Below are 13,930 nucleotides of genomic sequence, written 5' to 3'. Positions count from 1 at the left end.
AAAAGGGCAAACTTGTCTGTGTTGCAATAATGCGCAGTGTGTATTTTGCGCCACCTATTGTCGGATAGTGTCCATTCCCATCCGTCTTGAACACTGCCCTTATTTGCCGGATGGTGTCTAACCCCCTGCCCCACCAGAATGTAATTGGTTACCCATTTTACTCCCCCCCCCCCCCAACAAAGAGTTGTTCATTTTATTTTCAATTGGACAGTCGATCATCTCATGTTACCATGTTGCTATGTCCTGATATGGCTGTCTTGTTCTTGAACATCCTCGTCAAGATAAGAAAAACATCTTTAGTTAAAAAAATCACTGTGAATGTGCGGCTGAAGACCGTTGTGGATAAAACCAAATAGTTTCCCCCCTCATATCTTGAGAATACTCAAGAAACTGTATGCCATGACATTAGAAAAAAGGAATCAAGTAATAAACAAAGACATGTCAACTTCACTTGTTTTAATCCATGACAGAATTACCGGACGCTTTAACTCAATGAAACATCAATTACATACAATGATTACACACCTTTTCTGTGAGTATATAAATGCCACACATTACACAGTTAATGATTATTATACAGTTAATGGTTAATTATACCAACTTTTTCCTTATATAATCTTTAAAAATAACTAGATATTTTCCTGCCGGCAGGGAATTCAAAAATTCTTAAGAAAAGAGTTGGGAATAGACAGTTCGATACCCTTTTTTGGGGGGGGAGGGGGGTTCCCACAAAAATAGCGATTGCATAAATTGTGTCGTTTACTTTTTCATTTATTTTTATAAAATGCAAAATGGCGAATGACCTGGGGTATGTTCTCTTCAAAACAACCTTTCGACAAACAAAATTAGGATATGATTGAAATGTCCTTATCCTATAATCTCAAGAAGAAGAAAATGATTTAAACCGCCACAAACGGCTCACTCACTCAACTGACCTGAAATAAACAAATAAAAACAACTCAGGCCACGTTAGTTTTTTTTTATCTCCAGCAGTTATTTGATTAGTATGTTTTTCTTACATTCATACAGTTCTATATTGCATATTCCCACCACCAGAACACGACGTGTTGACCTAAAGCATGCGTCTTGGGTGACCTTTGAAAAGATAAGCGCGCGGCATTAAGTTAATGTTTAATTATTATTATCATGCAGACATTCCATTTCTGTACATGGTTAAGTGATTAACCCTAAATTGGTTAAAGCTCCGACTTCTATAGAATGATCTACAATGAAAATACAATAATCACTCTTTAAAATGGAATCGTTTGTGCTAGTAAGATTTGAAGTAATCTCTGTGTTTTGAAATTCAGATAAAGGAGGCCCGCCCCCAAAAAAAGTTTCTTTAAGAAATACAATTAGACGATGAGGAAGTTGACCAAATCATGATACATGTATTATGTTTAAACGTTAGACTTCGCTTAGTCCTTCCTTTATCACACTGCAATACACATTGGAATTCAGTAAAGCACATGCTCATATGGTCTCGGAGCAGTCGACGCCTCGAAAGCCGGGATAGCAGACGCACGCGGCACCGGCATTCCGACTTTCCATGCAGTACCCCTGGTGATTGGTGCAGTTGTTGGACTCGCGCATCATGTCGAAGCACGGTTTGATACTGATCCCAGATGTACCCGACCCACTGGAGCCTGATCCCGGTCCGACCTGGGGGAGAGTGTTGCCATCCCCGGTGCCTCCGTCCGTCCCAGAGCCGTCTGTCCCTGTCCCTGTACCGGAGTTATCAGAACCGGTGCCGTTGGTAGCTGAGTCTCCGCCAGAACTAGGATCATCGACTAGCTGACAGGTGGAGCCCCGATAACCGTCGAAACAACGGCAGAATGCACTAGTGTCGTCTTCAACACAGAACCCACGTCGGTTGCAATACTCGGTCTCTTCCATCATTTGAAAACATGGCGATGTAGTTCCAGTGAGACCTCCACTCCCAGAGCTACCACTACCGCTGTCGGAACCAGAACTTCCGGAGCCGGAACTACCGCTTCCGGTTCCAGAGCCACTGTCAGAACCAGAACTACCGCTTCCGGTTCCAGTTTGACCTCCGGTTCCAGAACCACCAGAACCGCTATCGGAACCAGAACTATCAGAACCACTGCTGGAACCAGAACTACCAGAGCTCCCAGAATCGGTACTACCACTTCCAGTTCCAGATTGACCTCCAGAACCACCAGAACCGCTATCGGAACCAGAACTATCAGAACCACTGCTGGAACCAGAACTACCAGAGCTCCCAGAATCGGTACTACCACTTCCAGTTCCACTTTGACCTCCAGAACCACCAGAACCGCTATCGGAACCAGAACTATCAGAACCACTGCTGGAACCAGAACTACCAGAGCTCCCAGAATCGGTACTACCACTTCCAGTTCCACTTCCGGTTCCAGAACCACCAGAACCGCTATCGGAACCAGAACTATCAGAACCACCGCTGGAACTTGAACTTCCGGAACCGGTACTATCGGTTTCACTGCCGTCTGGTCTTTCTGTACTGCTATCTCCTCCGTCTGTCTCTCCATTACCTGTGAATTGCGAGAAAAAAAAACAAGATCATTGGTTGGCATTAATAAAGTTTTCAACTTAAGGTTCTGTCAGGGTGTGAAGAACAAAAAATCCTCACCCTCAACATGTCGTGAGCAAAAATCTGAACTGATAGGATGATCAGTCGGTCCTCAGCTACTATCCACAAGGCATCTTGTCATTCTGAAAAGAGGCTATTCGATCCGTTTGGCTTCCAGTGAACTACAGGTGCTCAGCTGATTTCTTTCGACTATAAGTAATACCAACTACATGTAAATGTCTCCAGTGTCATCAGCAGGCATCAAGGAACGGGCTGATTCTTCGGACCTTAGAGGAGGATCGATACTCGGGGTCAATTCAATTCAAATATGAGGGCAACCGGCTAAGCCAATCGGATGACAGGGAAGGTTGGATCGTCACGGTGCATTACAGTCAGTCAAATTTCAGCATCTTTAAGGCATGGCTTATTTTTTAATAAATATTTAAGGACAAGACTCCAATCTCTATTTTGGACTTACCTCCATCGGGTCCACTAAGGCAGGTGCTTCCAGGGGAACAGGGGCACATGCAGGTGAATGTATGATCGCTACCCGGCTTGCACATGTTGCCTTCCCCACACGGGTTGTCCATGCATGGGTCTACAACAACGAAAGCCAGATTAAAAGAGAATAAACAATTTTGAATTTTTGGCCCATCCAATAGGTGACGGAAGTGAGCAGCTTGAGCATAGCCCCGTTGCGTGGATCCATCTACAATGTCTGTGTCCATGTTGTGTATTCTTGCATTTCAGAGACCGAAGACCCCTGTATTCAAGATGTTCGGTCCAAAGTTGAGCTGTTATTTTGTCGCCCTAGCCCGGGAATTCGAGATGTTGGCAAGGTGCTACCGCGTCCAAATGCTTTATGAATTCCGCAGATGCAGAAGGATAACGTAAGATCAAAAAGCAAATCTTGCTTAAAATCTTCCCAAGATGTCCATGCCTTCTTAAAGATACAAGTCATGACGGTCAAGTCTACCTAGTGCTTGGAAAAAAGCAAGACTGAACCTTTTGTTCTTACCGGAGATTTCACATTGCTCGCCCTTGAAGCCTGTCTTGCATCTACACATGAAGAGACCTCTGTTCTTGTATCCAGTGAAGCAGTCGCCTTCGTGCATGCAGGGATCCATATCACAAGGCACTGTCAGCACAAAAACATAACAGGATGGTTAAGTGAGAAAAACATAATTTGTAACAAAGTAGACCAGAATCCCTACCACACACGTGGTTCTGTCTGACTCACGTTTCTCCTTAACTTAATCACCTGAGCCAAAGTGACAGCTTTCAATCATAGAACATGAGCTACGCGGTTGATCAAGAGGATGGAAATCTCCAAGTCACCCAGTTGCTAAGAATGCATGCTCGCGGAATAGGCAAAGGAAAGAACACACATCCAAGCAAAAAACTGAGCAACTATAAAGACAAATCGCAGCGTTGAGTTTAACACAGAGGACATAATTATAAAGGCTCTTACTTCTTTCGCAGTTGGCTCCGCCGTAGGATTCGGCACATCGACAAACATAGCCTGAAGCTGCGGTTTGGCTGGGTTCGCAGGCACCGCCATTCTGGCACGGATTAGGTTCACACTCTGACGTCAGCAGCTGGGCACCTGTTGGTGAAAGAAGCATTCCGAGTAGGAATTGATGGGAAGGGTACATTGCCACTAAGGTGATGGTCAATGAATTGTGTCGAACAGTAAAATAGGCGTCCTTTCCTCTACAAAGTAAAATCGACATCTACAAGAGGAAAGTTTCAACTTAATGCAGATGGCAATTACCAAACAATACGAAGACAACATGGGAAAAGGGAATACTGAGTGATACGCAAATGAGTCGTCATGTGTGGCAAAAGCAACAAGTGCATAGCATTGAGGAAAACAGAGAACAGAAGAGCTACCCGTGATCCAATGTAAAAAGTTAGCAGTTCATTGTGTAACTCCAAGTTAAAATTTGACCATAAACTGCTGTCAAAAAGATGTAACATGCATGACAAATCAAGTGCTGAAAACTTGAAAGCCAGTGTAGACAACATGGCAACTATCATGACAACTTTAATAACGGTTTAGAAAATACGCCTTACCACAGAGTTCGCCCGCAAAATTCCCTTGACAGATACAGCGAAACTGCCTAGCGCTAGTCCCACTCTCATCCTGGCGATAACACAGTCCGCCATTAAGACAAGGATCGGGGTCGCATGGATCCTCCTGCACTACAGCCACTGTGATGACAATGTGAAGTCAAAATAATTTATGAATAATTCGTGCAGTAAATCACAGGCTTATGTTGTGAAAATGTTGGAGTTGTTGGTTTTTTTTAGTATGAAGCGCTGCATGCCTATTGCTAAAATTAAGCGATCATACACCGTGTTATACAAGCGGGAAATAGACCAACATTCACCGGTTAATCTACCAAGATGTATACCATTAAGATGTATACAACTCAATTTCAAAAGTAACTGTTTTCTTACGCTTATCCACGGCAGAGGACATTTATTGTGATCAAAGTCATGGTTTGCCAACACAACTCAGTAGTGGACTAATCAAAGAAATAACTATGAGATGGGCCTTTGCTCCCAATAAATGCGACTTTCGGACCTGAACATGATATCACGCAAACCGTGGCATAAACCTCCAGGCATTTATGCGTGGTCAGACGTGTGTGATTCGGTACTGCTAGCCAACTAACCAGGGGTTTCGCGCGTTTCACAGTGCATTCCCAGGTACTCCTGTTCACAAACGCACACGTAGAAGCTGCCCAGGTCCATGCAGGTACCTCCATTGAAGCAGGGGTTGGGGTCACAGGCAGAGTTAGTTGATCGCGTCTCCCTGGAAGCTGTGAAGTGAGGACAAATTAACCATGAGAATCTAAGAACAAACAAGATAAATCGGGTTCCATTTGTTTTAACCTAGGATCGATACTAATGTGTGAGCATGACAAATGCGCACGGTGTGTGCTTACATTGGTAGTGGCGGAGAACTCCCGCATTAATGCTTTGCAAAGTTTGTGTAATTTTCTTCGTAACTTTGTGAAGGTTATCAATATGGTTTCTGTTGAGAACACATCAGAATAGGACAGGGAAAAAACATGCATCATTGCACTCAGTGTCCACTTTGTGTCCGGCTTTAAGGGTACTTAACCTCATCCCTATGGCATTCTAGCGGAACAGTAACTACTCCCACCCAGAATAAGTATCTCTTTGGATAAAGTTTGCTGACACCTTTTCCCCTCAAAATCCTCCACTTTGCAGGCTCTTTTTGACATCCTCGATAGTGTTCAGCAGAAGATACAAGCACTTAAATGAATGAAATACCAGCACTTAAATGAATATTGATTGCAGCCAAACATTACATAATTCTGTTCGAGTTTTCTCCTTGCGCTGACAGCGTTTTTTCAAATGTTTGGACACTTACAAACTTATCAAATGGTTTCTCACGTAAACAAAACGTATATGCTTATGTCGGAATAAAGATTTGTTTTGGAAGTAAATCGCTGGTCATCAGAACTTATGGTCTCCAAAGTTGGCAAGATACCAGAGCAAAAAAAATTGGCCTCCAGAGTTGGCAAGATGCCAGAGCGAAAAAAAAAACACTGTCACCCACCAGCATGTTTCATTTCTTCAAGTCTTATTGTATGCTTGGTTAGAAAGTTCAGAGGTCCCGAAAATCCTTCAAATGGATTTTCGTCACGTGACGTGGGTGTCTGGTCATCGACCGCTCATTAAGGCCCCACCAGCCATGCTTGACAGCTCAAAATGAGGCCACCGTTTGAAGCCACCGTTTGAATCTAAAGGGAGTTTTTTTTTCTACGACTCGCGCTCTTTCTACTTGCATTGTTATAAATAAACGAGGGCCTCAAAATTGTGATTCCCTTTGCATAGTTAGAATATAGCATTTCAACTACGTAAGGTCCCCAATGTCATACAGCGGCTTAGCACTGTACTGACAGCCAAACTTGGCTGCCACTTTGTAAAACATCAAGCCAAGTTTCGCAGATTAAAACGTGGTAATGACGATAATTATCCACATGAGAAGGTGAGGTTAATTTGTCTTTTCTTCCAAGCCAGATATCGACCTGTCTTGGAAAAATAGATCCCATCAGTAAAACCATGGGCATCAAAAAGTTGCAAATTGAAGGCCAACCAACAAGAGTAAAGTTCTCTGCGATGTCAGACAAATTTTGGTTTGGATGTTTGCTTCCTTTTACGCCAATAAGTCTATACAGTGTCTGTACAATGAATAGAACGAGAATAGAGGGTGTTATGTTTCCTCTCGCCAGAAATCCCTTGGAATGCCATTCTAATCCCACTGAAGGCCGCGTCTGAATTGTGGGTTGTGGCAAAGGCTGGGCTTTAAACCTAACAGATCTCAGTGAACCCATCAATCTCCAACGGCATGTTTTGTTGGAATCTGCCAGGATGGATACAGTACCCCTGGACTGACAGTCTTCTTTATTGGGTTGGCTCACCTCCAGAATCAAAGTCATGTGTGTGCAGTTTCCCATGTGCTATTGAAATTTGCCAGGTTGGGTGTGGGTCCTAGTTGATCATGTAGGGGAGTTAATGATCTTCACTATACGAATTCAAATTACCGCGCATAGACTGAAGAAATCCACCTATCTACCATAACAAGATAACCTTTTGTGTCGCGTTCGTACGATGATACTCCTTTGCCGAGTAGGCTCTAGCTATAATAGCGTAGCGGCCTGTTTCGAGGGCAACTTGTGTTATTTTAATTCAACAATGAATACACCAAAGGTTCACTTATGCATATCCCAGCAAAAAAAAAGGCATCGCCTTCTAAGATGGTTGTTAAGCATGAAGTCTATTGAGTTTGACTTGGTGCTTGTCCAAAGACAAACAATCTTTGTTCGTTTGAAAGTCATTCAATTACGTTTTGCGTTAAAAAAAAAAGTCAAGGGTTTTGCTTGGTATACTTACGGAAACAATAGCCGGTTGCGGCCAGGGCCAGAAATACTACCAGTTGCGTTTTCATGTCGATGGAACTGTTGATCCGATTCGCAACCTAGGAAAATACAGAAAGATCTAGTCACAAAAGAATACTGCAACGACATATGACACTCTCAAGACATCAATGTCTCTAGCACTTGAGCAGTCAAGACAAAGACTCTATACCAATAACACGAAATAAGCGTTGCTCTATCGATGCATTGGTACTAATTTCTACCAGATGTGCAATCTCAAACTTGCATAGATGTAGGAGAACACTTTTTAGGTTTCCTTTCATTGACGGCATTGGTGTCTTCGTAAGGAAACCAATGAATACCGCCGGTAATTATATTTCTTACAATGACTCCTTTGGGAGTATAGCTTGGTTGTGTAAGTCCCAAACGAGGAAGCAATGGAAACCCTTTATGTGATAGAGCTGCTAATGGTATACCGAAGGACATGGGACACAATAGGCTTTGGTCATTACTGTCAATCACGACGCTCCGTGAACACCGACTGGCTAGCATGATGCAAAACTGAGGGTGTGGTTTGGGTGTTATTATAGAGAGAAAGTGAATCATCAAAATTCATGTTTGTAGCAACTCCAATCGCTCCAACGTCATCGAGAGGAAATGATGATGGATACTTGATAGATAGTTGAGAAAAATCAAGTGGGCCTACAACAAACGGCGACATCAAGTGGATTTTTTGGAACCCCATATGTTGTTTGTTACCGAACGCATACCTTCCCCGTTTTAATGCTTCCGAAAGCTGCTCTTGTTTGCGTTACCATTTCTCTCTGTAAGCTAACCTTGGCCAAAAAAAGTGAGATGCTTTTTGGGTTATTTGCAGAACAATTGCAGCAAAAATCAAGGAAATTTAAACAATAATGTCTTCTGTATCTCTACCGAGTAAAGACCGGGACTCGAGCCAAATGGTTTTCAAGCTGGTTTAAACCAAACAGCTGGGGCTCTCAGTGACATGAGCTTGAGTGTCCTCGATTTTGTTTTTAATATTCCCTCTTTGATAGGGGTTTAGGGAAATCGGATTAACCTGTTGTGAAGAACACTTCGGGATATTTGTTCGAAACTTTAAAGCTTAGACAGCTAGGTTTAAGTGGATCTTGCAAAGAAAAAAAAGGCTACAATTCCGGATTGTCGGGATCAAGATGAGTCTAAAACGTTGCGCAACCAAAATCCACAGGATGAATAATGTGAGTGAATAAAAATAATTCGGTTAGGCCAAAAAAAATTCTCCGGTTTCTGGTATGGAGCTTGCCCAAAAAGTGGTGCGGCGACGCGGCTTTTTTTTTTTTTACCTGATTTTTTTTGCTTCAAGTGTCGGCTGATGACTGCAAATGGTGCCCGACTAAACTTAGTGCAAATATATGGGAGTCCAAAGAGGCCACATTAAGCTTATTCTCGACCATAACCCAATCTAAAAACACGTTAAAATTGTGCAGCAGCTGGATTCCAGTCAAACCAGTGAGTTTGGCGGTTTTGAGACATCATCTTTCATGGAATTTTTTTTTTTCGTTTTGCCGACGCGCATGGCTACGGCGACGCGCGCGCATACCAGAAACCGGAGACTTCTTTTTTTTGGCCTTAGTTGAAGGAACTACATGTACTTAAAGAAACACTGTTAAAGACAATTCTTTCAGAACCAACACTTCTGGTACTTCTTTACTAATAGTACATCTAATGTGTATTTATACTACCAAACCATCATATCATAACGTTGTTTACCGTTTATACCTGAGGAAAAAAGAGGTTTAGTAACAACATCTTACCCTTAAATAAACAGCAAATGGACGTGTGTGTTTCTACATTGGTGCGAAGCTGTCCAACTATTAAAACAGAAGAGCTTGTTGCATCAGCAAACTGCCATCATTTTCGAATCTTTTGTTTTAAAAATGATTCAGAATAGTTGGATTTCGACATCACTGTAACACTCGAAGATACCGTTGCGTAGAGAACAAGGTAAAACACATTCAATCTAGTTACAGGCATGTAACATTTTATGCAGTCCTATAGATTTTGCTGCAGACACTTTAGAGTTGGTAAGTCGGTATATTCTGTGCTCCGCTGTCAACTATCATTCACTGATTTACCTGCTAAAGAATTATGGGAAGCACTCAGTATTTGAGCAGGAAAGACCACTTGATATACTCGGCGATGTATTTGGTCTTTAAAAAGAAAAGAGTCAATTTTATCTTTCGAGAGAAACTTTTAGGAATGTATACCTTAGAATTTTAGAAACATACGGGAGAGGGACGTTTTCTGTTCAAAGTTGCTTAATGACTTTGTTTGACCATTTTGGGCGTGATATCTTATTTGAAAAGCTTGTACATGTAATCATTTTGCTTCAAGATAGGCACATGGGAGTCAGGTTGGCGTAGCGGTACTTTCCTCGCCGTCCACCGCTGTGACCCGGGTTCGAATCCCGCCTGGGTCAATATGTGGATCGGGTTTTCAGTCCCAACCTGATTCCCTGGGTTTTTACCAGAATATCTTCTGGGCTTTTCCTCCCACCTCTACAACTGTAATTTCTTCACATTGCTTTCTCTCTAAGTTGGTGTGATGTTTCCCCTGGGATGCTTTACCGACTATAGTGATACACATGCAGATAAGAAGTATCACTAGGGTGCCACACCCGAACAAAACAACGGACATAGAACGTTAAAAAGATGGCTATACTGACATCATGAATAATGTCTACTCCACAACATTGTAGATGCCAGTTCGTTAAATAACAAACACAGAGACAAACGGTCATAAAATTAACTTACCTTTATTTTCCAAAATTAACCCTAAGATTAAAACTCCGTTCTAGTATAACAGGTGTTTGTCCGAGCAAGTGCCCACCGGGAACGTTCACACCAGGTGTAACACAGTAGCAGTAGCGCTCTTAAATTCCTTTCACTTTCTCCTCTGAGCTCTGGCGATATAATCTGTGGTGCAGGCAGCTGACCCGGTCTTTATACCACCCTGCTTCTATTTTAAGACTTACGTAACGTCTTTAGAAAAGAAGATGGTTGTTACATTCCAGGCCTGCTGGTAGCCTTTGTTGGAGGCATTCCTAGTAGAATGACGCGTGCTTTCTTTTCTTTACTAAGAGATCCGTTCTTCTTCGCCTACGCAGCCTCCTCATTTTCTAATTGTAAGTTGTGCTAGGCGGTGCCAGTACTGACCTCCGTTGCCGGGGAAACGCTGATGTGTTTTTTTCCCCAGTAACTGACGTGTACAAATTGGGAAACTATGACAATCTATAAACAGTTCTTGTGCCCTCAGAATGAGCCCAAATATGGAAGTGTCAGTTCAATTAGTGACAAGCAGTCTGTCTAACAATCTGTTTTTCCAGTACCCATCCGTGTTACCAAGGTATAAGCGCGCGGTTTAAATACATGTACAATGTATATAGCCTTACAACAAAACTAAGGCGTGTCTCTCTCTCCCCCCCCCCCCCCCCCCCCCCCCCCCCCACAAAAGAAATGGCTCAAGCAGTTGCATGAAGTATCGCTTCAATGCGTCTGTCTTCTTCTACACAGGTTTTCGCTCTGCTGACAATTATTTCGTTTTAGTACATAGAAAACAAGGGAGATTTGTTTCCATAAACGATCTTGAAATAGACCCTCATTTCAAAACTAGACATCGGGTTGCAAACCTGTGAAGTAAGTAGAATAATACTGTGCATGTTAAGCTACGCAAAAATTGGTGAGATCTCTTTTTTTACTGTTAGTCTCAGGATTATAAACAGTTCAGTTCCCCCTCCCAAGGCCCACCTCCCATCACCATAGGAAACTTTGCATGAGAATATATACGGAGTTCTTTACAAAACGTCCATGCACGGGAGGGTTTGCGCATAAGAAAGACACGAGAGAGATTTGCTAAACCTAAGCCAATTATTCACAATTCACTGCCTATTCTTAGATGAGGTGAAGCAACTTGATGAGATTTCCAATTGTGTCAACATGGCGTTCTGAGGCTAGCTGCCATGTTTAATAGTGGAGCATCTCTAAAAAGACATACATGTTATCTGTATTTTCTGTCTAGCGATCGCAGGTGTTTCTTCGTCTTTTATGTGGATAGAACAACTATATGTGGTGTATTTTGGTTACTTGTAACCACCATGAAGCAATAATCACAAAACGAACGTCCCTTCCTAATGTGGTTGTGTTTTGACATCGTTGAGACGAAATGAGAGTTCCATGTTTCTACAATTCATTTGATTCAGTTGCATGTGTGGACGGTAAAAAAAAAAAAGAGTGGGAGAAATCGGTTAAGATCATTTGAAAATTATTACATATTTCTAATATGGTTTTTAGTTGTAATAAAAAGAACCTGGACCAGTTTGTCACGGATATGTAAATGAATAATAAAGATGACTCAATTTCTACTCAGTATGGTAGAGTTATTTGCCACTAGTTTTCTTTCCGTACTTTGTCATCACAATCTTTATGAGTTCTTAAAAAGAGCAGCGTAATTTACAAAAGAACTGGGCCTTAATTAAGCTGTCGAGATTTGGAAACCAGTTTGGATCGGATAACTGAGGTTATTTCTTCGTGTGAGGTTGACAACGAGTTGTTATTGTCCCTCTTTCCACCAAAAAAAAGGTGTTTGCTCTGAGATTTAGGCTAAGAGAAATCGGGTCAGATTTGGACAATAGCGACGTGTTACTCAAGGCTCCGGATTTTTTAGTCGTATGTAAAAGCTAGAGGCTCGGATTGACCTTACAACGACAAAAGAACAGACGGTGTCTGGCTTGTAAGCAAATGGAAGTTATGGCCAAAAAAAAAGTCTTCGGTTTCTGGTATTGAGCTTGCCCAAAAAGTGGTGCGGCGACGCGGCTTTCTTTTTTTTTTACCTGATTTTTTTTGCTTCAAATGTCGGCTGATGACTGCAAATGGTGCCCGACTAAACTTAGTGCAAATATATGGGAGTCCACAGAGGCCACATAAAGCTTATTCTCGATCATAACCCCATCCAAAAACACGTTAAAATTGTGCAGCAGCAGGATTCCAGTCAAACCAGTGAGTTTGGCGGTTTTGAGACATCATCTTTCATTGAAAAAAAAAACGTTTTCATTTTGCCGACGCGCATGGCTACGGCGACGCGCGCGCATACCAGAAACCGGAGACTTTTGGGGGCCTAAACAACTCTTAAATAGACGTTCATTTATCACATTGGAATTTACAACGACTTGTGAACTTTACTGAAACTAAATGGAAAGTGCACTTATAAGTATAAACCACAGAATGAAAACTGCCTAGCGCAGCTAATTTACCAAGAATTAACGTACGATGATGTCACAGGACAAGTCAGACAATAGACTTTTTGCATCTGACGTCACACTGATGGCTGCTCTGTGTATCACGTGATACGTATGCCCGCACGCTTATTGTAACGGAAGTATAACAAACTATGCCCTCGATGAGGGGGTACCGTGCAAGGCGTCTTAGGGTTTATAATCGGTGCAGCGGGATAATAATCTGCAATTGTTTTTATAAACAATCAGTTGGAATAAATTCGGTCGCCATTTTGTTCCATAACAATAATCTACATCAGTCGGCACACAAACATTTATGAAGGAAGAATTAAACTGCGGCATTGCGATTGATGAGAGTGCTTTCAAGCGCGAAGTTGACTGAACATTTCTGACCTCAAAAACTGAAATGATAGTGCTTTAAAGTAAAACAACTGGGAAATTAGCTGTTTCCTCTAAATAGATTGCATTAATCATAGATGTGGAATTTGAAGCATTTTTACCTTCGCGCGTAAAATCACCTTGTTTGAATCAAATCCGTTAGGTAATAATTAGAACTGCCACTAATGGCCAGTCATTGTATTCACTCCTGGGATATCAACATGTAATCGGAGATCATTGAATGATATTCGACAGCTATATTCAAAAGGCATTGTGTTTGTTATTTAAGTGCATGTAAAACAACCTTGTGGAGCGCAGTCTCTCTGAGGTTTTCACGGCATGAATTATTTACAATACATGTACTGGTATTCCGCTCTCAACCTTGTCATTTTGAAGCAAGTCCACCGGTAGATCAAACCTTAATCCTCGATGTTGGATGGTTGAAAGCGAGTCAAATGATTGCCTGTGGGCTCCGGACGTTCATGAATGGCAGAGATTACATAAACAATGATCTGCTGCCCTCGCTTTGATTATCGTGGTGAAAAAGTCCATTCGTAATTAGGCCCCTTTTACTGGAGGTTGTTATGTTTCAAGTACATCCGAGTAAAACTCCCTGAACAGTCGGCAAGAATCCATCCAATACATCGATATTGATGAATTACGGGGATTTCATTAAAAAAAACCTCAATCCGGACGACCAATTCGAGGTCTTGTGATGTGTCAACATTTCAATAGCGGAATTGTACAGAGCGCCCTCAATGTAGCACTGTTTTAATA

General features: G+C 42.0%; 1 protein-coding gene across 2 annotated transcripts; it reads right to left on the bottom strand.

The window, feature by feature from the left end:
• Positions 1 to 441: 441 nt before the first annotated feature.
• On the bottom strand, positions 442 to 10,471 carry LOC119719899 (neurogenic locus notch homolog protein 1-like). 2 transcript variants are annotated; one of them, XM_038189369.1, is made up of 9 exons: positions 10,299 to 10,471; positions 7,502 to 7,586; positions 5,251 to 5,397; positions 4,646 to 4,783; positions 4,041 to 4,175; positions 3,588 to 3,707; positions 3,048 to 3,167; positions 2,421 to 2,531; positions 442 to 2,336 (listed from the first exon to the last, which is right to left on the bottom strand). In XM_038189369.1, exons 2-9 carry the CDS (start codon positions 7,554 to 7,556, stop codon positions 1,474 to 1,476), a joined length of 1,689 nt encoding a protein of 562 aa, XP_038045297.1. In that variant the 5' UTR covers positions 7,557 to 7,586; positions 10,299 to 10,471; the 3' UTR covers positions 442 to 1,473. The 2 variants fall into 2 exon arrangements, with proteins under 2 accessions (XP_038045297.1, XP_038045296.1); XM_038189368.1 differs by having other exon boundaries at positions 442 to 2,531.
• Positions 10,472 to 13,930: the final 3,459 nt, after the last annotated feature.

Source organism: Patiria miniata, unplaced genomic scaffold (genome assembly GCF_015706575.1).
Source record: "Patiria miniata isolate m_02_andy unplaced genomic scaffold, ASM1570657v1 HiC_scaffold_9, whole genome shotgun sequence".
Lineage (NCBI taxonomy): Eukaryota > Metazoa > Echinodermata > Asteroidea > Valvatida > Asterinidae > Patiria > Patiria miniata.
Note: the sequence above shows the minus strand (reverse complement) of the source record. Positions and strands in the feature narration are given on the sequence as shown.

Bases quoted from the DNA above. Each gene is read 5' to 3' on its own strand.
- LOC119719899 (XM_038189368.1), bottom strand. From the start codon at position 7,556: ATGAAAACGCAACTGGTAGTATTTCTGGCCCTGGCCGCAACCGGCTAT. The intron at 4,176-4,645 runs GTAAGGCGTATT...TTTCACCAACAG, and splicing joins TTTTGCGGGCGAACTCTGTG to GTGCCCAGCTGCTGACGTCA. The intron at 3,708-4,040 runs GTAAGAGCCTTT...TTGTGCTGACAG, and splicing joins CGGAGCCAACTGCGAAAGAA to TGCCTTGTGATATGGATCCC.